The sequence below is a fragment of the Crocuta crocuta genome, unplaced genomic scaffold (assembly GCF_008692635.1).
Source record: "Crocuta crocuta isolate KB4526 unplaced genomic scaffold, BGI_CrCroc_1.0 scaffold33, whole genome shotgun sequence".
NCBI lineage: Eukaryota > Metazoa > Chordata > Mammalia > Carnivora > Hyaenidae > Crocuta > Crocuta crocuta.
In genome coordinates, this window is record NW_027529203.1 from 1,371,545 (window position 1) to 1,398,548 (window position 27,004).

General features: G+C 33.3%; 1 protein-coding gene across 3 annotated transcripts in view; it reads left to right on the top strand.

Moving 5' to 3' along the window:
• The window catches only part of LOC144226839 (uncharacterized), a 394,135-nt gene that overhangs the window by 282,764 nt on the left and 84,367 nt on the right, over positions 1–27,004 (top strand). For all 3 annotated transcript variants that reach the window (XR_013333755.1, XR_013333757.1, XM_077758355.1), the window contains one exon: positions 2,454–2,501. Coding sequence is in view for 1 of the 3 variants with exons in the window: in XM_077758355.1 (XP_077614481.1) it covers positions 2,455–2,501 (47 nt within the window). In the remaining 2 variants the exon portion in view is untranslated. The remainder of the gene's footprint in view (positions 1–2,453; positions 2,502–27,004) is intronic.

A 27,004-nucleotide genomic window follows, 5' to 3' on the forward strand; every position in this document is an offset into this window, starting at 1 on the left:
ACAAGTCTCTGTCTTCTTTTTAGTTCCTATTAACACTTAAATTTCAAACAGATTAAAACCAAAAACCATATTTTTGGCATATCACTACAAAAGCCTATCATTCCAGATACTGATTAAACTCTGAAAAGAGATAAAGGACCCTGACTTTAATGTGTGTTCCTGAACAAAATCTCCCTGGGCTCATCAACTCTGACAGTTTTACTAGGCTCCATTAACCATTAGTTAAATTAGCTATAACTTTTTAACATTATTGGCTAATTGCTTTGTGATTCTGAGGTAACTCCAGAGTACACTAAAACTTCATACCGATACGATACGCTTTTACTTCACAGTGTGATTTTACACTATTGTGATCTTCTACAACGACTGGTTTTCAGAATGCTGTAGAACTCCCCTGCAGAATCATAGAGCAAGAACTAGAGAATTTAGTAAAACAATTCATTATTTATGTTCATTTATACATGCAGTTATTATTCTGAAAGGTTACTAGTGTTCTGAAAAGCATTCTTTTGAAAGCAGTCTATGAGTAACTGAAATAAAACACTATTGATGAGGGATGATTTTTTCTTACATTGCTATTGAATTTAATTACCACCTTTTGAAATTTGCCTGTCACTTAAAACTCTACATAAAATGAATAATTGCACATAATTAAACTCTTGTGAGTACAAGAAGAGAAATTGTACCCATATTTTTCATTCATATGTGTATGAACTCATTTTTCCTACAAATTATTAAAGGCATATCATAATATAGATACTAGTTTGGACTCTTCAGTTGTAGNTTCATTTATTTATATTTATATATAACATGATATATATATGTGTATATATAATGGAAAATAAATGAAGCTAATTATAATTTTTAGGTTTTAAGTCATTCTGGGTTTTTTTTTTGTAATTTTCCAGCCAAATCAACTCATTTGTTTTTTCACTTCCACATTCAACGATTTTTTTTTTACTTTATTGAACTATTATTGACATATGATATATAAGATTAAGGTATACATTGTGGTGATTTAATACATGTATATATTGCAAAATTACCACAATAAGGTTACCAAAATGAGGTTACTATCTTATTACCACAATAAGGTTTGTTAACATCCATTACCTCAGTTACTTGTGTGTGTGTATGTGTCTGTGTGTGTGTGTGTAGTAAAGAACTTTTAAGATCTACTCTTTAGCAACTTTCAAGCATACAATACAACTTAACTATGGTCACCATGCAGCACATTAAATCCCCAGAATTTATTCATCTTATAACCAAAAGTATGGATGTACACTTTGACCAACATCTCCTCGTTTCTACTACCTACATTTCCTTTCTACTACCTACATCTCCCCATGTCTGCCTACTTTCTGGCAACCACCAATCTCTGTTTTTATGAATCTGACTTTCCATATTAAGTGAGACTTACAGTAACAAAAAATATTTATTGATTGTCTATTATATGGCAGAGAAAATTGTAAAAACTGAAAATATATAAGAGTGAATAAAACAAGCTCTTGGTCTCACAGAGTAGCAGGAGAAAATAATGAAGACACACATAAATAAATTACTACTTTGATATTGACTGGTGCTATGAAGAACAGTTAAAGAGGAGTAAAAAGGGGGCGCCTGGGTGGCTCAGTTGGTTAAGCATCAGACTTTGGCTCAGGTCATGATCTCACAGCTCGTGAGTTCTAGCCCCGCGTCAGGCGCTATGCTGACAGCTCAGAGCCTGGAGCCTGCTTCGGATTCTGTGTCTCCCTCTCTCTCTGTCCCTCCCCTACTTTCATTCATGCTCTCTCTCTCTCAATAAAAAAAAAAAAAAATTAAAAAAATTAAAAAAAAAAAGAGGAGTAAATAGAACAGTGACTGCTAGTGAGGTTTTTCAGGAAGAGGCATTTTTTAAACAATGGTCAGGGAAGGTCTCAGTTTTAAGGTTATATTTGAGTTGAGACCTGCCTGAGAGGTATGAGGAAGAGAGCTTTGTGAATAATTAAGGGAAGAGATTCCAAAACTGTAAATGACCTGAAGCCTGAATTTCTTGGTGGTTTAAAAAAAAAAAATCAAGGATACTCACTGAGCAGAGTAATTGGATGCGTGAAGAGAAATAAGTAAAAGCTGCAGTAAGAGGTGCTAGGGAAAGGCAAGTGCAGAGAGAGGCAGAATGTATATGTACTCTAAAATACCTGTCCTGTTTGTTTTTTAAGTAGGATGTGAAGCTCCCAAAGGATTTTCTTAACTTTTAATTTTAAAATAAATTCAGATTTTCAGAAAAATTATATAGAATTGTTTCCATATATGTTTCTCCAGTTTCCTCTAATGTTAACAACTTAAATAAGCATGATGCTTTTATCAAAGTAAAAAAAATATCATTGGTACAATGTTATCAACTATAGACTTTAAACTACAGACTTCATTCAGATTTCCCCATTTTCCTTACTAATGCACTTGTTCTGTTTCAGGATGCAATCCAGTATACCATGTGTTTGTGATGTCTCATCCAATCTGTGGTAAGTGACTTTTCTTCATTTTCTTTCATGACCTTGGCATGTTTGAAAAATACCATACAGGTAATTTGTAGAATGTCATTCAATTTCTGTTTGATGTCATCTCATGATTAGACTGAGGTTATGAATTTTGGAAAAAATACTAGAAAGGTGGTGTGCCTTTCTCATAGCGCCTTATTCAGGGAAACAGATATCAGCATGAGTTATTATTGGTGATGTTAATCTTAATTTTTAGCAGAGGATTGGTATGACCTGACCTAGGTTTAAAAACTATCTGCTGGCTATTTGTTTGAGAACTTGTAGGGGAACAAGGGCATAGCAGGGAGATCAGTTAAGAGGCTTTTGTGTTAATCCAAATGGAAGACGATTGTGGTTTGTCGGGGATGCTGGTAATGGAGGTGATAAGTGGTGGCATAGATTTCAGAATGAATTTTTCATGTATCCTTGAAGAAATACCAGCAGGATTTGCTGATGGTTTATAAATGAGGAGACAAGGATATTACCAAGGATTTTATCCTGAGCAACAAGAAGAATGAGGTTGTCATTTACTGACATAGGAAAGCTTGTGGGAGGAACAGATGGTGACATAATAAGTAGGAGTTTGCATTTAGACATGTTAATTTTGAGGTGCCTACTCAGTGTCCAGGTGGAGTTGTTTTACAGAGTGTGTTATATGACTTTGGAGTTTGTATTTGAGCTGGAATGTGCATTTAGGAGTCATTTGTGTGTAAATCATATTTAAAGCCATAAAATTAAATGAGGTCACCTACACAGTGAATAATGGGAAGAAGCCCAAGGACTGAAACTCAAAACACTCAACATACTTATTTCTGTTTATTATCTCTTAGTGGCAAATAAAATGTTGTGATATGTTACCATGACATTAGTAGTAATCATTTTATTTATTTAACAACTATTTGTTGACCTGTTTACTATGTGCTGGATATACAACGATGAATGAGTCATAAACAGGTTCTGTTCTCAGAGCATTTGCATTCTAGGGGTAGAAAACAAAGAAGTCGGCCAAAAATGACTAATGTAATAAGATGATATGTCATTTGGCGGTAAGTGAACTGATGGAAATAAAATAGAGTGAGAAGAAAGACAGTTATCATGTGTCCATGCAGACCTTAGAGGTTGACATTAGACTGAGACCTGCATGTCAAGAAACCATCCATGAAAAAATTTAAGAGTGATAGATCTAAGACACATAATCTGTGGTCCCAGCAAATCAACTTTTAGGAATTTATTCTATGGATATTCTCAAGGACAAAAATCTTTAATGAAGAATTTATATTCTTGAGGGAAGGAAATACTTGATTGATTTTTATTAATTTTGGAACTGGATCAGTAATTATGAATCTCATAGCAGTATTGTGGAATACATGGTAGCCATTCAATATGATGAGATGTAGCTTTATGTCTTACTCTGAAAATATTCTTTATGTATGAATAAGTTACTTAATATTATGTATGTTATAATCCCATGTACATTTTTCTTGAGAATAAAACTTGTATTCTTTTACTTCTCAAGGAAAGAAAAGAAACTGTTAACAATGATTATTGATGAGGAAAAAAAGGCCAAGTTTTTCTGTTATAATCCAAAATGATTAATTTAAATAAGAAATACTATCAAAACCATATAATGTCTGCATCTCAGTCTTAGCACCAATATCCTTTTCTGTATACTTTGTTTCTTTTCATCCATTTATTTCCTTTTAAATACACTTTCACACAGCTGAGTCTCCAAATTGGCCATAGAAAGCCTCCTGTCCTCACATACTTCTCCCCAACCCAGTCAAAACTAATACATTTTTTTTACTCCTATGTAATCCAGTTTACATCGCATCAATAATGCTAGTGAGGAGCAGGTTGTAACTGGTTAGTGAGTGATGAGATTCAATGGGAGGAGCAATCCAGGGTGTGAGAGCAAGTCTGACCTAGGCATGCATGGTGACAATAGAAGAAGGGTCAGGAATTAGGAGAGTAATTTGAAAACAAGTGGGTTTAAATTGACAATAAGTGTAAAGAAGAGATTCAGAAAGAATGAGGATGTGGAATATAAAAAAATGTATTGGTTATTCCTAGAAAAATGAAACCTGAAGTTCAAAGCATTGAGGTGGAAAAGTATCGGAAAATATTGCAATTCAAGGTGCCCATATGTGTGACTGCCAAAGTGGAATGGGGATGATTTTCTCTATATGTCCTTATGCAGCAATTCACAATGTATATTTTTATGTTATAGTTAACTCCCATCTTTCAGGGAAACAGAGTATTATGAAACTTCCCAGTGGGGACACTAGCCTCTGATCAAGCCACTATACTGGTAATAAATATTAGTCAAGGAAGGTCTGCATACTGTTGACAGCTAAGCAAGTTCTGAAGGGTTCCTGAGATGCTCTGCTAATTTATGCATATTATCAATCCCTCAATCCTTGTGCTGCCTGGGCCAGGATCAGCAAAAGTACACTTAGGGAAAGTGAGCTGATGCTCTTAACAAGTGATGTGCTTAAAGTAGCTGAGGTTCATTGTATTACTTCTAGAATAGTGGACCTGGGTCTTCAGAGATCTATATATATTTTTTCCTAGCTTAATTGTTTCTTAGAAAATGCTAAAGTATATGGGATAAATGGCATGTAAATAGTGGACATTTTAAATAGTTGATTCTATAGGGTGATTAAGTTTTTCTTCATAATTATATATTTTTAATATTCTTTGTAGTTCACAGTACTTTGCTAAACTGTATTTCCTTCTGCCTATGAAGTATATTGAATAGCTATCAGTGCTCCCTATGAATGAATGATTGTTTGTTAATTCATGAGTTAAGAGGGAGCCCCTTAAAGTTGCCATTATAAACTTGGAATCATTGTTAAAAATGTAATCATACCTCAGTTCTAATATATTCAAATTATATATAGTAGAATTAATAATATGTATTATTAGTGTTTAATAAACATTAATAAAACTTCTTGAAAGGTTGAACAAATATTTGTATTCAATTGCTCATGGACAAAAAAACAGCAAAAAAACAAAAAAACAAACAAAACAAAACAAAACAAAAAAACCAGAAGGGAATGAAGGCCTACCACCAAACTGAGGTTATACTGCAAGGTCAAGTTTACAGCTGAAAATTCAAATGGTACAGAGTCAGATAATTAAAAGAAAAAGGAGACTACTTTAAAACACATTTTTTTAAGTTTATTTATTTTTGAGAAAGAGATGGAGAGAGCAAACAGGGGAGAGGCAGAGAGAGAGGAAGAGAGATAATCTCAAGCAGTTTCTCCACTGTCAACATGGAGGCTGAAATGGGGCTCAAACTCAGAAGCCGTGAGATCATGACCTGAGCCAAAACCAAGAGTCAGATGCTTAACCAGCTGAGCCACCCAGGCACCTCTAAAACACATTCTTAAATGAGTAGTAAAGAATCACAATACTTGAACAAAATCCCAATAGGAAGTCTTTTATTCATGCAAAGCACTATGTAAGATTTGCTCTATGGCAGCTTTGTTATATGAATATTTATGGATGATTTCACTACAGCTAGTTTTTGTTTAAAAGAGACTATAATTTTTCAGAGTAATTGTTTGTAAAGTAACTCTGGGTCCCATCTTTGAAGCCTAGGGTTTGTAAAAGCAGAGAATTATTTTTAGGCAGTTTGGTTAATGGACATATATTTCTAATACACAAAATATAGCTTACTGAGTTAATTTGTTTTTGACCTGAAATAGAAGTTTACCTAATATTTCAAGTGAAAGTAAAATGCTACATTAATCCACTAATCCTCCTAATGTAAGAATTTATAGAAAATGTATTACCCACTAGAGCAACCAAAAATTCACAATCTATCAAACAAGACTTGTTTTACAAATAGTATTGATAACCTGTAGAGCACCAGACACTATGCATGAATGCTGAGAACAAACTAAGGAGTGATGGGTATGGGGGGGAGGGGAAGAGGGGTGATGGACATGGAGGAGGGCACTTGTGCGATAAGCCCTGGGTGTTATATGGAAACCAACTTGACAATAAACTACTTAAAAAGTTAAAAAAAATAAAAGCTCTAAAGTGGGAAGAAAAAATGCTCAAAATAACCATTAAAAATAATTTTGGAATCTGTAACAAGAATGGTGATTCTTCAGATTAGCAGTGTCACCATCACCTGAGAACTTTATAAATACAAACTCTAAGCCCCACTTCAGACCTATTGATTCAGAAACTCCAGGGGCAAGCACAGAAATGTGATGTACTCTAAAGTTTGACAGTTATTAATGTAGAAGAAGAAAAAGGTACCATTGCATTTAGCCATATAAGGTAATTCAGATGGTAAAGCCGATTGGACCTACAAGATTGCTTTTACCAGGAACCTTTCTTCTGAAATAATCTAGGTTATGCAGACTAGTAGGATTTAAGTGGGTAGTTCAAAGATATTAATCTTTAAAATCAAATCACTGTCAGTGTTCCATAAGCCTCCTTAGACATTTTTATTATTAATAGTTTTTAAGATGTTGGCACTGCCAACAGCCCACACCTGTGTTTTTGTCTGAAGATAGCCTTCAAGCTGCCCAAACTTGTCTGCCTCATCCTAGTTAATGACTTATGGAAATTTGAAGCACCTAATTTCCCTTGAGCAGCTATAACCAGTAACAGTGGTGTATAAATGCTCCGTCTATCTTGGTTTTCCTAAAGATATTCTGAAAGATGATTTGCACTGTCTCCAGGTCTTTCCTATGGCACCCAGGTACTTTCCATGAGACTTCACTCAGGAGCCCACTTGTGCTCATTTTTTCTTCCTAGTTTCACTTCTCTTCTCCCCACCAGTTATTCCAGTAGGAGTAATTTCTACTACCTATCACATGAGAGTTTATCTCAGGATTTACTTCTGGGTAACCCAAACTGAAACTGATTATATCCTTATCTCTGAGTAAAAACACAAGGTTTTATATTGTAGTTGTTGGAAACATTCTTGACATCATTTGATCTTTTGCCGTGACACAGTATTTCCACCATCTTTTTTGTGTGTATATGACTTTGTTTTTAGACAGTGTTAGATACACAGAAAAATTGAAAAAACAGTATAGAGAGTTCCCATATGTCATACACCCAATTTCCTGTTATTAACAATTTATGTCAGTATGATGCATTTGTAACATTCAATGAACTGATATTGATATAATATTATAATTAACTAAGGAGGACTGTATTTTTGGTTAAATTCAGCTCCTCCTTCGAGACTCAGCTCATGCTTAGTATGGGCTCTGTATTTGTCCTCACTCATTCACTAAACAGTTCAACATATTTTTATTAAGTGCTTTATATATATGCCCAAAAATTGTGTTAGTAGCTGAGGATAAGAGTAAAACAGACATACCAGGGCTAAGCTTTCAGGAAAATTAAATTTTATTTTTAAAAAAAATTTTAATGTTTATTTATTTTTGAGAGAGAGAAAGAGTGCAAGTGGGGAAAGGGTAGAGAGATGGAGACACAGACTCTGAAACCGGCTCCAGGCACTGAGCTGTCAGCACAGAGCCCGACGGGGGGCTCGAACTCATAAACCATGAGATCCTGACCTGACCCAAAGTTGGACACTCAACCAACTGAGCCACCCAGGTGCCCAAAGAAAATTAAATTTTATTGGCAAGAGCCAAATCAAAAAGAAGTAAATAAATGCATACACATATCATTTGATATAGTAATAAGTTCTACAAAGAAAGCAAAGTCATAAAAATACATTAGTCATTAGAAAACTGGACAACTTGGAGAGGATGATCTGCATAAATCCTTATGTGAAACATCACTTGAGTTGCCACCTGAATTGTTGGTTTTTTAAAAACCATTTAAAAATTTTTAAAAACCATTTATTTCTTTATTTTGAGAGGGGCAGGGAGGGGTAGAGAATGAGGGAGAGAGAAAATTCCAAGCAAGGTTTGCACTGTCAGCTCAGAGCCTGACACAGGGCTCCATCTCACTAACCATGAGAAAATGACCTGTGCTGAAATCAAGAGTCGACCTCTTAACTGAGCCACCCAGGCATCCCACCACCTGAACTGTTAGTGTGAGATGGCCATGGGAAGATCTGAGCAATGAAAGTGCAGGCAGAGAAAACAATTCCAAAGGGTCTAAGGGATATCTGGTGTATCTGGAAATAGCAAAAGAAACTCAATGTGTCTAGAAGGCACAGGGAAGAGAAGAGTCAGATGAGCAGGGAGACTTAGGCAGAAGGAAATCCCATGAGGCTGTCAGGAAAGACAAAGCAGTATTGAATTTATTCTGAATACAATAAGAAATAATTTGATACTAATAAGTATAGGATGTAATACAAGGGCCCCATATGAGGTGATAAGTCTTAAAAATGTAAATCTGAAGAAAGGATTGGGACATACAGATAAGGAGTAAAGAAAGGAGATTGGCTGGATGCCCCATGTTTATCTTCTCAAGAACCTATAGCCCTCAGTTCTAATTTGTAGGCTTATTTCTGTATTCTTTTTTAGAATGAGAGCCATTTATGTTTAGTGGCCAAGTTTAATAATTTTTTTTCTCCAAGTGATAAGTACTGTGTTTGATATAGTAGATATTTATTGTTAAAAGAAGGAATGAATAATTTCTAAAACCTAAGAGTTAGTTAACACCAACTTCAGCTGTTTTTAATTGTAAAGACAGATGGCTCAGCAAATCAAACTTCACTGTCCATTCATCTTTACCAGATCTGTTGTATCATTAGATAGTATATTTAATTTTCTCTCGGTCTTTTTTCCCAGTGAGTTTGAACAAAATCTAATTTCTCAAGCATGTTCTAAATGGTTTTATTTCTCAGCTATTTGATAATATTGGTATATATTTTTAGTAATATCTCTGCTAATTCACCACATCCTCTTTAAATGTGTACATCCCAGAAGAAAATCAACACTGGAAAAATTATTTGACAGGAGATAAAAACAATTGCATTGCATGGTGCCTCTATATCTATACTTTACACTTGCATCTTACTGAGAATCTTGACTGTATTCTTTCTTTTCATAATGCGCTACATTGTTGATGTTAAATTAAATGATTAATAATTTATCACCTTGGGTTTTATACCTTTATTATATATTTATATTTATATCCACTTATATTTAATTTATATTTATAATCTTACCTTTTCACTGGATATAAGGCTCAGAAAGCAGAGTATTATTAAAAACTTATTTTCAAATGGAAAGCTAATAAATTTTAATTGTACTTTATATTATAGTACTATTTTTAAAGTTACTGGTTAATTTTAAAGGTCCACAATTATTTTTTAAACAAATAAAAATCTCTACCCCCTTCTCATTCATTCCATTTGGATTTCCACATAGATTCATGTAGCTGACCTCAGATATATTCAAAATAATGAAATACCATGACTCCATAATCTACTAATTATCTTTATCTCTTCTGAGGTAGGTTACTTCCATTATTCATTAACCATGGGAGTAATCTTTGCATAAAGTATGTACTCCTGTAGACAAAAGAATATGTTAGTAAGGAGATAGCCATGTCTTAGTCCCTTTGCTCAAGTGATCTTCCCAAAAGAGCATTTGATATTACTAGCTGAAAAATGCCTTTGAGTACAAATTACTCTTTGAATTTTAAAAGCATTTGGTTGAAATACAAATATACTTTAGTGTTGATCATCCACAGGCATCAAAATATGAATACATACCTCCAGATAATATCAGAATTTTCTATTGCTTCTCAATGATTCCTATGTAAGAATAAAATTATAAATAAAAATTTTCACTAAAATTTAGTGAGAATTGCCTATGTAGATAATCTTGCCTATGTTCTTCATGAAAAATAGTGAGATTTATGATTCAGTTTTTTTTTTTTTTTACTGTGGCTATGTAGATACATAGGCACATTTTAAATATTAAATTCAATCATGATAGCACCCTTTGTTCCTTGTAAAATTATTAATTTGTTTCTAATTTTTTTAGACTCACAAATTGTTTTCTGACCTAGATTTTTGTTCTGTTCTGTGTTTAGATATTTCAATATAGTAAGTTGCCTAAAATCCTTAATCATTAATGGCATCCCATACACATAAACACATGTTAATTAATAGTAAAAGTTTACTGAATAACATACAATGGCTACATTTTTGCCTATGACTATATCTCAATTGTATTTAAGGGTTGAACACTTTGTATATTATTTACCTAAGCTATGAGTAGTTGTTAAAAAACAGAGAAAACAAGAGATACTACAGTTAGACAATTAATCTAAAGGAACTTGTATTTATGTTGTTGAATGTTCTGATTTCTAAGCAAAATCAAAGAGAATTTTGTGAGATTTATCTAATATTCAAACTGCTATTCAACCTACTGATCATCTGTGATCAAATATTGCTTTAAAGCTGTTCATGAAACTTAATCTCAAGATAATATATATAATATCCAAAATTAAAAATGACCTGAAAATTCATTCTCAACAGATTTATTTAATAAATCATGATAAATCTACAGAAAAGAAAAATATGCAATTATTTCATTTTGATGTAGTTTGTATTTTGAAAAAGAACATTATCTAGGAAGTAATTAAAATAAAAATATTGTTACAAAATTGTATATAGAGTTATACATGTTACAAGTGATACAATCAATGTATCACTTTGTACATTGTGATACAAATCTATCACATTTGTAGGGATGGCTCTAATTTTTGTCCTGAGTAGAAAAAAAATGTCAATAACAGAAAATAAAAGAAGATAAAAGAATAAAGCCTTATTTGGAGATTATAGATAATTAATGAATTATTTTCTTTAATATAATCGTCCCTCATGGTAGACTAAGGAGAGTAGGAGATGAGGAGTAAATATTTTAAAAGAACTAATTTTAAACTGAGTAATGATTATTAGTGGAGCAATCATTAACAAAACAAGACAGCCATGGTTTAGTGACAAATTTCACACACACACACACACACACACACACACACACACGCAACAGTACAATGGAAGTGTCTCTGGTTGGCAATCTGCCTTTATCCACACAGTAATTCAGTGTGGATCACTGAAGTCTTTACATTTTGTGCTTCCGTATTCCCCTAAGACCTTTCTATTCTCTTTATCAAGCCAGGTGAAGGGAAGAAAAAATTTGAAGAAGGTGCAACAATTTCTTAAAATCTGGTCCCATAAATGCAGTATTTATTTTCCTTCAAAGAAAATTCACTTCCATAGCTAACCTAGATACCAGAACACTGGAGAATTTGGTTCTGAAACTAGGCAATACTTTGCAGTGATGGTGCTATGTTATAGGATCTCTGTTATGGTGCTCATGTAAGAATTTGTTCCCTACCACCCTCAAAGCCTCAGTAACCATCTCAAAGTCCTTTTTTTATGGCATCTGGATAAACATACTATTATTTGACTGAAAATGTATATATAGTTTGTATTTACCTCTTTTTTCCTGGATTATCCTTTGTTAGTCCTTCTTGAAAGGGAGTTTATACTGTCTTGGTTCAAATGCTTATTTTATTGAAGAGAACATTGAAACCCAGAGCAATTAAGTGACTTGCCTAAGGTCACATATTTACTTAGTAATAAACCCATAATTAAAACCCATTTTTGTCTGATTTCCTTAATACATTACCCATCCACCATCCCAATAACTTTAGCAAAGTATTAATTGGCTTAATGGGTTGGTTTCCAAGTACTTAAAAGCAGATCTACAAAGTATTGGAGACTAATAATAATAATAATAATTCCTTGGACAATTTGCATATGTTTTGCCTGCTAGAAAAAAATACTCTGTTACTTTAGGCATCCTTGAGGCAACCAACAATCTGTAATTATAGTGCTCTCCAGAGTTCAGATCATAGAGGACTAGCTCATTTCAAAGCATATATTTTTTATATTATACATACCAAAACTATCATTTAATGGAATGTACAGAATGGACGTTTTCTTGGTTGAACTCCTGCAAAGCAGCCTATTAGTTGGAGGTTTGTATGCGGGCAATGTATTAGGGACTACTCTTGGTATAAACACCTCTGAAAGAGACAGGAAGGAAGCAGGATTGGAAATGGGGGAAGTATTGCTGCAGCACAGACACACAAAGGCCTCAGCCATCATTGGGAACTCTGATGCTGGGTGGATCTTCATATCCCAAAGTTAATCCCTCATTGAATGCAAACCATCTTAGGAAGGGGACACGATCCTGGGCAAGGTCATTGTCTTCATTTAAATTGAAGAAATTAAATTTCAATTTAAGGGGCTGACAGCTGAGGCTGCCTTTGCAGCAGCCGGGTGTATGGTTCCTGAATTGTGGTCTGGTTGACAAGTCACATTGTTCACTACAAATGTTTATGTGACTGATCTTCCTGGGGGGAAAAGGGCAAAGAAATAACCCAAATGGCTTTGTCTAAAACTTAAAAGTGTTGATCATTGATCCATTTATTCTGTAGACCAACCTAAAATTAGATTTATTTTGGCTAGACAGAGTAAGAAAAATTCTTCTGTTGAAAACTCAGTTTTATTTATATAATTATTCATTTGCTTATGTGTTCCATAAAAGGTTATGCAGGACAAAAAGCTTAGTCTTAATTTTCAGCTTCTTCCCCTTTTTCGTGTACTGTGTTGACTTACAAATTAATAACTCTAGTAGTAGTTCTACACTGTAGTAGCATTTCTGTAGCAGAAAGATGCTACAGAACAATTCATTTTTCATTTGTGTAACTTACACTTGAATTCCTAACTGAAAACAATGCAAAATATCATGCACTACATCATTCAACAAAGATTTATTGTATTTCTTTTGTGGTTGGAAATAATTTATTGATCACTGTAGTTTGTTCCAAATTTTCAAAAACAAGATTGTGCTATATCTTGCATAGTAAATTCAATTTCTGCAAAGATTTACCAGTGTATCATTGCTATATTACTTGTATGTGTAACAAAGATTTTGCATAGTGAATCAAATATTTATAATCACCACTTAAATTATTTTTAATTCCTGTTTATCTTTAGCATAATACAGTAAGTATAAATGTGTTCTATAAATCTAACTGATGTGATATAACTAGTAATTAAAATTAAAAACTCTCTATGAGGTGTTTTTATTCAGTGTTGACAAATTTAACATTTAATATGAAATTATAGTACTCTGTCCTTTCTAAATTATTTTTTCCTAGTCAAAGAAAATAAATAGTTTGAATTAACTTCAGTTTTATGGCTTGTCCTTTATATCTTGCTGTAAAAAAAAAATCATACCAAAAAATCATAGCACCACTGCTTTTAGAGGGGACAGTACATATACTGTCGACATTCAATCTATCTAAAAGCAAATTTCATTTTCAGAAATTTAGTAAGTGATTGGATTTTTTCACAACAGCAGTGAGGAACATCTATTGAATTGACATTTGAGAAAAAAATAACTGTCTGGAATGTGAAGAATGATTCACAAAAGGGGAGAAAACCACTATCGAGGTCAGGTTAGGAGGACTTCATAGTAATCCAAAATATGGCAATGCAACAAGATGAGTGAAACTGTGGGTGAAGTGTGCAGATCCAAAAGCCATTTAGGTGGCCAAATTAAATGAGAATTTGCAATCAAGAGAAAGTCAAGTTACTTTAGTTAGTTCCTCTTACTAGGAATAAACCAAGAGATGAATTATTTATTGTTTACATTCTTTCTCTCTCCTAAGAAATGGAAACATCACTCAGCACTTACACAAAAATTATTTATAGGCCCTGCTTTAGTATTAGCCTATGTTCATAGGTCACAACCTTACTGAATGTCAATGCACCGCCTTAAAAATCCCCACATACTCTCTGAGCTGTCTGCCCCACAACACGGTGGACAGGCCCAATGAAATGGTGTCTTTGAACTAAATACAGGTTTCCCTCACTATCTAAAAGTAAAGCATTCTGAGTAAGCTTTCATAAGCCAAAATGGTGTTAAGTAAAGAAATAACTACCAATATTTTTTGAATGATTCCAGACTCCCCAGAAATTTCTTTTACACTTTTTGTTACCTCAGGATACACTCTGCTAACCAATGCAAATAAATGGAGATAAAACACAAATGCTCACAGAAACCGTTCAAAGCTGCAAAGGCTTGATGGTGAATTGCTTGGTGTAGTTTGCAGGGAACGAGCTTAGTGGTACTATTCTCACTGCTCCATGTACATACAATGGCCCACCAAAAAGCAAATGCTGAATGCGATTTTTGCTTTTCACTTTTTTCATGAACACAAAAATATTCTTCGGATTTCTTTCAGTTAGCAAAAGCAGACACAAATGTTGGTCTTTTGTAAAAGTGAAGTGGCATAAGGTAAACTGCCGAAAAACAGGAAAATGTCTATGCCAAGTATAAAATTATACATGGTTGCCCTTCTCAGGAAAGTAGATTATTTATTAAAATAATTAAAATTTTTAATTTTATTCTAAGAAATTCTAAAGAGTACAGATTCCACAAGCATTTAAGAATTCAATTCTAATCTTCCTCACAAATAAAATATTCCTCATGTGTGCTCTCTGATGTTTTTTTTCTAACATATTTTGATTTCCTCTTGTGCTTTCTTCAGTGAAGAAATGAGCACAGTTGATCAGCATTTTTGTTACAAATATATGTTATAAAAATTGGTGATGACTAAGAAGAGATAATTTTGAGTACAAAATTTTTACATATATCCATTGAATATGCATATTATTAAATATTAGTCTAGGAGAAATGTAGTTACATTATAGATAAATAAAATTAATAAATCTATATTTACCTTGATGAATAGGTATATGTCTATTTATATGTGTTTAACTCTAAATCTAAATGGTTTTAAAACTGCATTAAAAAGCGGTGTCGGGGGGGCACCTGGGTGGCTCAGACAGTTGAGTGTCCAGCTTTGGCTCAGGTCATGACATCATGGTTTATGCATTCAATCCCTGCATGGAGCTCTGTGCTGATAGCTCAAGCCTGGAGCCTGCTTCGAATTCTGAGTCTTCGTCTCTGTCTGCTCATTCCCTGCTCATGCTCTTTCAAAAAATAAATTAACATTAAAAAATTTTTTAAATGCTGACTTAAAAAGAATAAAATGAAGTTGATTATGGTTGACTCATTTTATGTCATGTTGTTAATTATTTAAAAAACTAATTAGATTCTGTGTATTTAACATATATATCACTGTGATTTGGGGAAAATTATAAAAAATAAACATGCATCAAACTTGGATGGACTAATATTTGGACTAATATTTCTAAAATCTTTAGAAAAAGATTTTAAAATCTTTTCTTAAAAAATAATAGACTAAATGGAAGAAGAAAGTCTATTTCCTCGAAAGAAAAATCATAGTATGCTTATTAACTTAAATTGTATTTCATTTTTTTTGTTTTATTTTATTTCGTTTGAACCATAGATTCATTTGGACCATACAACTATCATTTTCAGAGTAGAAATTCACATTGGAGAACAGAATACATATGGAAATTTAGGTCATAGAGGGAAATTTACAATGATGGCTATAAGGAGCTGATTGCATAGATATATATTAAATTCCATTTGGTAATCTAATTTTTAAAAGGTACATAAAAACAAGATTCAAAAGTTAACTAGAACTAACTACTTTAGTTCTCTAGGGTTTTCAATAAAATCTCAAAGGAAAAAAATTCTTGACATCCAAGTTAGAATGAATGATCGAATATATTTGAACATATTAGATCTCACTCTGTCACTCTCTCTCTCTCTTTCTCTATCTATGTGAATGTATGTACCAGAAACAAGATGAATAATACTGCGAACAAGTCTTTTCTTGGGGAAAGGATACTGTCTTTTATTTAACCTATTCAAATTTTACATAGCCTAAGGTACCTTTACCTCTAACTCTTTATGTGCATGGAAAGAAGAGCAATGTGGTAAATCCGATGCTCCATTGGCTCACTGATGCTCCCTGCCCTTCACTCAATTTCCCAAGTCTGATCTTTTGCTTGTCATTTAAACAATCTGTCCAAGTCTCTGCTTCTATATCTCTCAAACTGTAGGCTAAAGAACTTGATTTGGCCTTTCTTCTATATTGTGTTGATAGCTTCTTATAATCAAATGTCACTTATTTTTCTCCACTGTATTTCTCATAGACTCTATTAAACTATTTTGAATGGTAGATACTTAAGAAGTATGATTAATTATCTCTGTATTCCTTTCTTCTGGCTTTCTGAATCCTGGATCCTATTTTCAGCTTTCTTTTTTAAAATCTGCTTATTTCAAGAATATCAACCCGACCCCACTATGATCTATACCCTGATCTTAAGTGCGTTTTTTTTCCTTAAAAATGACCTGAATTAATTTTGGTGTATTTAACGAATATTTCTTTAGCTAATAAGAGTTCTGATTTTTGACCCTAACTATTATTCCTTAGCCTGTCATCTCTTGAATCCTGAGGAAATAGGGCTAATCTCTAGTATATGTATAACAAGCCCTGGCTAATTATGTAGCTATCAATAATTTTGCAACTTTAAATTTGAATTAAAAGATTTGAAAAACACTGTAAGTAAGTCATTTAACAGTCACCACTGTCATTATTATTTCCATCACTGACCTTTTCTTTGTACTAACTACCACCAGCTTCCATTTATTTTTAGATATTTTTAACACAATCATTTTGTTTCTTGTAAATTTTTAAGGCAGGTGTATTGAGAGAGAGAAGGAATGAGAGACAGAGAGAGAGAGAGAATATGAGTTTCAGAACCTGTGAATGAATGGCTGAAGATCACTAATAAGAATCCTTTCCAGGGGGTGCCTGGGTGGCTCAGTTGTTTAAGCATCTGACTCTTGATTTTGGCTCAGGTTATCATCTCCTGGTTAATGAGATGGAGCCCCATGTTGGTGCTGACAGTGCAGAGCCTGCTTAGGATTCTTTCTCTCTCTACCCGTTCCCTGGTTGTGTGCTGCACGTGCACACACTCTCTCCTTCTCTCTTAAAATAAATAAGCTTTAAAAAGAAGTGCATATCTAAGATTCAAAGTCACATTCATCTACGAAACCCATGCTCATTAGTTCTATTTTATTATGATGCTTCAGAAATTCAGAACTTAAGGTGAAGGATAAAAGGAACAATTTAAAATAGTTTAACCTAACTGCTTAAAAGATGTTACCTACTTTGATGCCATTAATATTCCACTATATATATGTTCAGACAACAACAAATTTATCCAAAATTCTTAGCAAAGCAACTTGAGTCAATTGAGGTTGAAATTTTTGTCTTTTACAGAATAACATTCAATCTTAAATTAAAAATTATTGGAGTTATCAAATCAACAGGGTCATAAAGTCACAATATCTTAATTATTATAATTTTCATATGATTAGGTATTATAATTTGGAAATAGTATTTCTAATTAGATTTTCTAAAAATTCATTTTTATTTTTTTATTTTGTTCATTTTAAAGAGAGAGTGGGAGTAGAGGAGAGGTGCATATATAAATATGCCCCTCTCATATATACATATACATATATAAGAAAAATTGATGTATATATATGTGTATACACACACACACACACACACACATACATATACACCAAATTTTCTTTATCTATTCATCAGTCAATGGTAATTCTGCTTTTCCAGAATTTGGCTATTGTTGATAATGTTGATAAACATTGGGGTGCATATGCCTCTTCAAATCAGCGTTTTTGTGACCTTTGGGTTAATACGTAGTAGTGCAATAGCTGGGTCATAGGGTAGTTCTATTTTTAACATTTTGAGGAAACTTCAAAGTGTTATCCAGAGTGGCTGCACCAGTTTGCATTCCCACCAACAATGTAAAAGTGTTCCCCCTTTCATGAATTCACACCAACACTTGTTTCCTATGTTGTTAATTTTAACCATTATGACAGGTATCAGGTTGTATCTCATTGAGGTTTTCATTTGTATTTCCCTGATGATGACTGATTTTGAGCATCTTTATATGTGTCTGTTAGCCATCTGTATGTCTTCTTTGGAAAAGTGTTTGTTCATGTCTTCTGTCCATTTTTTTAAAATATTTATTTATTTTGAGAGAGAGAGAGAGAGGTAGAGAGTGACCAGGGTAGGGGCAGAGAGAGAGAGAGGAAGAGAGAGACTCCTAAGCAGGCTCTGCACTGTCAGCAGATAGTAGATCAAGATCTGAGCTGAAACCAAGAGTTGGAAACCTAACCAGCTGAGCCACTCAGGTGCCACTTCTGCCCATTTGTATACTGGATTATTTGTTTTTTGGGTGTTCAGCTGGATAAGTTATTTATATATTTTGGATACTAACCTTTTATCAGATAGGTCATTTGCAAATATCTTCTCCCATTCCAATGGCTGCTTTTTAGTTTTGTTGATTATTTCCTTCACTGTGCAACAGATTTTTATCTTAATGAAGTCCCAATAGTTCATTTCTGCTTGCTTTTGTTTCCCTTGCCTCCAGAGACATGTCTAGTAAGAAGTTGCTCTGGCCGAGGTCAAAGAGATTGCTGCCTGTGTTCTCCAATAAGATTTTGATGTTTTCCTGTCTCACACTTAGGTCTTTCATCCATTTTAAATTTATTTTTGTGTGTGGTTTAAGAAAATGGTACAATTTCATTCTTTTGCATGTTGCTGTTTAAGTTCCCAACACCATTTCTTGAAGACACTATCTTTTTTTTTTTCTATTAGATAGTCTTTCTTGCTCTGTCAAAGATTAGTTGATCATAGAGTAGTAGGTCTATTTCTGGGTTTTCTCTTCTGTTCCATTGATTCATGTGTCTGGTTTTGTTCCAGTATCATACTGTCTTGATGATTACAGCTTTGTAATATAGCTTACAGTCCAGAATCATTATATCTCCATCTTCTCTTTGCTTTTCCAAGAGGGTCTTTTGTGGTTCCATACAATTTTTAGGATTGTCCTAGCTTTGTGAACAATGCTGGTAGCATTTTGACAGGGATTGCTTTAAATGTGTAGATTGCTTTGGGCAGCATAAACATTTTAGCAATATTTGTTCTTCCAATCCATGAGCATGGAATGTTTTTCCATTTCTTTGTATCTTCAATTTCTTTCATAAGAGTTCTAAGTTTTCAAAGTACAGATCTTTTACATCTTTGGTTAGGTTATTCCTAGGTCCTTAATAGTTTTTGGTGCACTTGTAACTGGGAGTGATTCCTTGATTTCTCTTTCTGCTATTCATTATTGGTGTGTAGAAATGCGACAGATTTCTGCATGTTGATTTTATATCCTGCAACTTTCCTGAATTTGTGTATTGGTTCCAGTTATTTTTTGGTGGAGTTTTCAGGTTTTCTACACAGAGTATCATTTTGTGTGCAAATATTGAAAGTTTGACTTCTTCCTTGCTGATTTGGTTTCTGTTACCTTGTTGTTGTTGTTGTTGTTGTTGTTGTTGTTGTTGTTGTCTGATTGCCGAGGCTAAGATTTCCAGTACTATGTTAAATAATAGTGGTGAGAGTGGATATCCCTGTTTACTTCCTGACTGTAGAGGAAAATCTCTCAGTTCTTCCCCATTGAGGATGATATTAGCTGGGGGTCTTTCATATGTGGTCTTTATGATACTGAAGTATCATAACTCTACTTTGTTGATGGTTTTTATCAACAATGAATACTCTATTTTTTTTTCAAATGCATTTTCTGCATCTATTGAGAGGATTATATGGTTCTTTTCTTTTATTAATGTGGTGTAACACTTTGATTGAGTTACAAATATTGAACTTCTCCCTTGCAGCCCAAGAATAAATCCCACTTGAAAATGGTGAATAATTATCTTAAAGTATTGTTGAATTTGATTTGCTAGTATCCCATTGAGAATTTTTGCATGCAAGTTCATCAGGGATATTTAGCATATCTTTTTGTTTACAGTGCTTCATTAGCACTATTCTACTTAAATACACATTTTAATTTAATTTTATTATATTTAAATTTTTATTTAAATTATATTTAAACATATTTAATTATATTTAATTTTATTATATTTAAATTTTTTTAAAGTTCACATCACATAAAAGTTGATTTTAACCATTTATTTGTGTAGTATTCAGTAGCACTGAATACACTCATATTGTTCTACAACAATCAACATCATCCACCTCCAGAATTCTTTTACTATTGCTAAACTAAAACTCTGTATTCATTAAAAATTTACTTTTCATTTTTCTTTCTCCCCATTTTCTGGCAACCACTACTCTACTTTGTCTGTATGTATATGACAACTCTAGTTACCACATTCATGCAAGTGGAATCATACATTTGTCCCTTGATGATTGGATTATTTCCTTTATATATCTTCAAAATTTATTCATGTAGTATGTGTCAGAATTTTCTTCCTTTTAAAAGCTGAATAATACACCATTGTATGTGCATTCCAGACTTGGTTTATCCATTCATATGTTGATGGTTACATGGAATGCTTCCACCTTTTAGCTATTATAAATCATGTTGCTATGAACATGACTATACAAATATCTGCTAAATTCCTCATCTTCTACATACCAGAAGTAGAATTGCTGGATCATTTAATAATTCTATTCTTAATATTTTGAATAGCTATCACACTGTTTTCCACAGCACCTGCACCAATTGGCATCCCACCAATAGTGCAAAAGTGTTGTAAGCCCTTACCAATTGTTATTGGTCCTTGTTATTTTCTATTTTTTTTAATAAGAAATATTTTCTATTGTTTTTTTAATAATAGCCATCCTGTTGGATTTGAAGTGGTATCTCAATATAATTTTTATTTACTTTGCCCTAATAACTAATAGTATTAAAAATCTTTCATGTGCTTTTTGATCATTTTAGAGAAATTTTATTCAAACCTTAACTTATTTTTTAATAGTTTTTTGTTGTTGTTGAGTTATAGGAGTTCTTTATATATTTTGGATATTAACCATTAACCTCTTAGCAAACATATGGTTTGTAAGTATTTTATCCCCTTCCATTGGTTGTCTTTTCACTCTGTTGTGTCCTCTGATGCATAAAAATTTTCAATTCTGATGTAGCTTAATTAAGTTTTTTCTTTCCTTTTTTCCTGTGCTTTTGGTGTCATAGCCAAGTAATCATTGTTAAATATAATGTCATGAGACCTTTCCCCTACATTTTCTTCCAGGAGTTTTATAGTTTTAGGTCTTATATTTAGTTCTTTGATCTATTTCAATTTTTTTATATGGCATATGATAAGGTCCAGCTTGATTCTTTTATATGTGAGTACCCAGTTTTCCCAATATAATTGTTGAAAAGGCTGTCCACTTATCATTTAATAATCTCAGGGAGACTGGGTGGCTCAGTCGGTTAAGCGTCTGACTTCAGCTCAAGTCACGATCTCACAGCTCGTGGGTTCGAGGCCCGCATCAGGCTGTGTGCTGACAGCTCAGAGTCTGGAACCTCCTTCCACTTCTGTGTCTCACTCTGTCTTTCTCTCTCTGCCCTTCTCCCAGTGGCAATCTCTCTCTCAAAAACAAATTTTAAAAAATTTTTTAAATCTCATTTTTATCAAAAATCCTTTGGCTATGTATGTGAGGGTTTAAACCTAAACCTTCTTTTCTATTACTTTAGTCGGTAGGTCTGTCTTTATGCCAATACCACATTGTTCTGATTACTGTAGCTTTGTAGCAATTGTTGAAGTCAGGAAGTTTGAGACCTCTACTTAGTTTTTCTTTTTAAAAGTTATTTTGGCTATTCAGGATCTCTGCATTTCAGTTTTGAATGCTTATAATTTAAGCATTTAAAGTTTTATAAATCTTAGAAATATATATCTAATTTAAGCACTATTTTACATTTTTATTGGTTGTTGCAATTTCATTGTTTATTGTTGTTTTCTTTAAAAGTACTTATTTGGGGGCACCTGAGTGGCTCAGTCAATTAAGCGTGCAACTTTGGCTTAGGTCAGGAGTTTGAGCCCCACCCACATCATGCTCTGTGCTGACAGCTCAGAGCCTGGAGCATGTTTCAGGTTCTGTATCTCCCTGTCTCTCTGCCCCTCCATTACTTACTGTCTGTGTCTCTCAAAATAAATAGACATTTAATTTTTTTTAATTAAAAAAAGATATTTATTTTAATTAATACTTTAGACTTATTAGTACCAAAATATAAATATTTTGTTACTTTATATTTGCATTTTAAAACATGACTCATCAATAGATTACTAAAATAATACATTGTTCTAATGGGACCCCACAACCATTTACATGTATAATTCTCCTTATTATCATCTTTAGAAAGGGTGCCTATCCAGCCCTTTCTAATTTCCAGGGCTGACCCCAACCATGGGAATTCTACTCTAGAAAGTCTATGGTGAGACTGGGAAATTCGGTTTTTGTGTCTGTCCTTAAGCTTATTCTAAGCAGAGGTATTTGCAAGTAACTAATTGGGATAAACATAATTAAACACTGTTTATTCAATTTTGTCCTTATTGGGATAGAAGATAAGAGTAGATGATGGAATGAAAAAGAAACAATTTGAGAAGAAAGTAGTGATCAAGACTAATGTAATACATAGTGATAGACTGTTATTGTTATTACTGAAGGCTAGCCTGATGGGCAAAGTTTCTAGCCATATAAGATACTTATTGATGCTTACTGTCATTATCATAGTCTTTAACTCAATTGTATGAACAATTAATTAAGTAAATGTCTTATTATTTTAACGATCCAACATTGAATTTTCTCAATGGTTATATAAATTCGTATGGAATATTATTCCATCTACCTTTTAGTCTGCATTTTTTTTGTATTTGGCCTGGAAAATATTAGTAATATTAATAATAGAAAGGAGAGAGGGGAGAAAAAAGAGAGGCAAGTAGAGCAGGAATGTTGGGAAGGAAGGAGGAAGGAAGAGAGAAAGGAAGGAAAGAAAGGAGGGAGGGTGTGAGGGAAGTGAGAGGAAGGAAGGAAGGAAAGAAGGAAGGAAGGGAAAAGGAAAGGGAAGGAGAAGGGAAAGGGAAAAGAAAAGAGAAATGAAAAGAAAGAAAGGAAAACAAAGAAGCACTGAAGGAAACAGAAGGGAGAAGAAGGGAAGAGAATCACTTGACAGCATTTAGAATATAGAAACGTTATAGAAAATTTTAAATTCCTGTCCTAACTTGATAACATTAAAACAGCTGGCCATCCGAAGATCAACAAATGGAAGAAACAAAGAAACTGCCAGCTGGTCCTTGGCACTGGCAAGCACTTTTCATGACTCCATAGAAGCTACTAGCTATTTCTGTCTACATGTGTATTTTCCAGATTTGACAATTTTATGCACTCCTGACCTCTTTAGGTATTTGTGTTTTGAATCATAATATCAGTTAAATCAGAAAGAATCTTCCTGTTTGTACTGGTTTATAAAACACAAAGGCATATACAAATCTGTTCTCTTATCTTGACTCCAATGATCTTTTTTTCTTGTGTTTTTTCTCAGGTCAGCAGTAAAGACAACTCATCCTTGCTTGATCATTCTTGCTCTTTTTGTCTTTCTTTCTATAGTAATGTTTATTAAGTTAAAGTTAACTGGTGTTATGCTTAAAAGAAATTCAGCTTTAAAAAAACAGTAATGTGGGGCTCCTGGGTGGCTTAGTCGGTTAAGCCTCCAACTTTCGCTTAGCTCATGATCTCATGGTTCGTGGGTTTGAGCCCCGCGTCGGGCTCTGTGCTGACTGCCAGCTCAGAGCCTGGAGCCTATTTCAGAGTTTGTGTCTCCCTCTCTCTCTGACCCTCCCCTGCTCACGCTGTCTCTCTCTCTCCTAGAAATAAATAAAAATATTTTTAAAAAACTAAAAAAAAACAGTAACGAGAGTACAGAAACAAAACAAAAACAGTATTACCAGTTCAAAAAAATATTTGGATGAGGAAATGTAGTGTAAAAATCATGTTAACTCTTCCAAGCTAGAAGCAATTTATAATTGCTTTTGTTGTGCTCTTATTATGTAGAAGGTATAATTTGACTGTATTGTACATCTGAAACTAATATAGTACTGTATGTTAACTGCCCTGGAATTAAATTTTTTTAATTTTAAAAAATTGGTAGAATCATATAAGTGTCTAATGTCCTAAATCAAGTTTTACATTTTTTTCTTTAAAAATGTAGGAAACTATATTTTCCAATCAGTATTCACTTATTTGGGAACAAAGTGTGTTTTAATATTTGGTATCATGATTATAATATATCCTGTTTAAGAGAATAAAATGTTATAATACTTCTCACATGCTGAGGTATTAAAGGTATATCTTGGGTGCCTTTCCCAGCTAAAGATTCTTTCTTTAATGTATTGAGAAAGTTACTGTCCCTATCCCCCTACCCACTGCTTCCAGAAATATTGGTATGCTATAACATCCAATCTATATTTGACTGTCAAGGGATATTTTCTTCTAGAAATGTGGTATTGAGTGTCAGGGATGTTGATCAGTCTCTTCTGGTTACTAATTCTGAGAGTGCATATGAGTTAATGTGCTGTTGGATTAACACTCCATCCAGCTAGTCTGTGCCTTCACAGTAGTCATTTCAGCATGGGTGGGACTAGAAATCAAGAGGTGAGGCCATGATAATCTGAAATGATATAAAAGAGAAATCTTATACACAAAGTTTGCAAAAATATGAATAGTCACATTTGTCCTGAATATCTATCAACAAGAGAAGAAATAGGCATTATTTACTGGTGTGATCTGCATATACTATCTCCTAGCATTGAATCCGCATACATTATCTAGAGGTAGCACTAGAGAAAGGAGATTCTTTTAATTGTCTAAGAAATAATTTGGCTATATTAAGTTTAAATCATCTCTAGATGTCAAAAAGTATTGACTGTAAAAACAATGGATCACCTATCCTGGAAATTTTGTGCAATCTACTCAACCTAGAACTATTCCTTATGAGACCTATGGTAACATCAATGGATGTGGACCTCAGAAATTACATGTCATCTACATTATTACCCTGCCATTCTATCCATAGTTGACTAAAGTGAGGAATGAATAAGTTATTTAAAATTAATCAGTAAGATTGTCTTTGGGGAATTTGTGTTTGAGGTTCACATTTATTAAACTTCTATTAATTTCTATTCATTACTTAACCTGTAGACATAAACTTGGGAGTTATGGGAGCAGCAATCTGATATTTTGTGTGGATAGAAACAGGAAAAGCAAAGTTGTGAGTTCTTAAATACATTTTTTGTTATTTGAATTAATTACCCACTTTTCTGAAAGCTGGTGGTTTTCTATTTCTTTGAAATTAGGAGTGATAAGTTCAGATATTTGTGTCAGAATTCTTAATTATTCCTTAGGTCTGCATCTGTTTCTATCGAATTTTATTTTATTGACTTCCATCCCGGTTTTCTGTAAGACGACATAAACAGAGAGAATTACCCTAAAACATTTATACAAGATTCTAAGAACTCTTCAAGAAATTTCACCACCAGCTGTCCTGCTCAAATCTGAAATACGGAAGACATTCCCTACTTTGAAACACATGTCCAGTATGTCACAGAGACCTTTCAAAAATATCTCTCAAATTTGTCCACTTTTCTCCACTTTACTTGGCTAATTTTGACTGATTTATCATTAGCTCTTAATAGGATTATTGAGTCATTCTGTAATCATTTCTGAATTCATCTTCTCTTGCTATAATCCATTTATCATATTAGTCAAAATAATATTTTGAAAGCATAATTCTCACTGTCACTCTTTCACAGAAAATTATTCAATAGTTACCTATTGACTTTATTATAAATTCTAAAATAACATAGTTACTTCCTAACTTTCAAGCCACAATTCATATCTTTATCCTCTTAGCTGTTAGGATTCTAGCTCATGGTTGTACAACCTTGGAAGTATTGACATGTTGAACTATATTTTTCTTTGTTGTGAGAAATTGTCTTGACATTATATTTAGTGGCATCTCTGTCTTCTACTCACTAGATTCTAGTAGCATTGTCCTAGTTGTGACAAAATATCCCTAGATATTTTGAAATGTTCCATGAGGGTCAAAATCACTATAGTTGAAAACTGCTTCTTTAGGTATGTTTTTGTCCTTTCATTTATTATAACAGTGCTCTTCTTTTCTTTTCTCCCCCAAATCTTCTAAAATTGTTGTACTCTTCCTGGAATGTTCTTTCTGTCCTCCTATTTATTTTTCCACTGATTTAAAGTCACTCCCTCCAAATGCAGTAAACTAAGTTAGTTTTGCTCTCTGATATCTTTTTGAGTCATTTTTTTAAAAAATTGCTTGCTGTTAATTCCAATGTCATTTTATCTGTTTCTCCAGTGTGCTGTGTTACTGTTCATGAGACCTTTATCCATGCTCTTTCAAATTTTCTGATAACTGCCCTATTTTTTCTTAATGTCTACTCATAGGCTATCTCACTTTCTTTAAGAAAACTTTCTTTGCATCTCGAGCTTCATTTTTATTGTTGTTAATATCCCACCGTAAATAATTGGGTTCCTTTTACTCAGAACTGCCTCAGTTTTCTCTTTTGTATTTATTTGTATAATGATCTAGTTAATGTGTTTTCATCCAGAAATCTTTTTCTCAATGAAAATAAGAACCATATTTATTTCTTTGTTTTTTGTTTGTTTGTTTA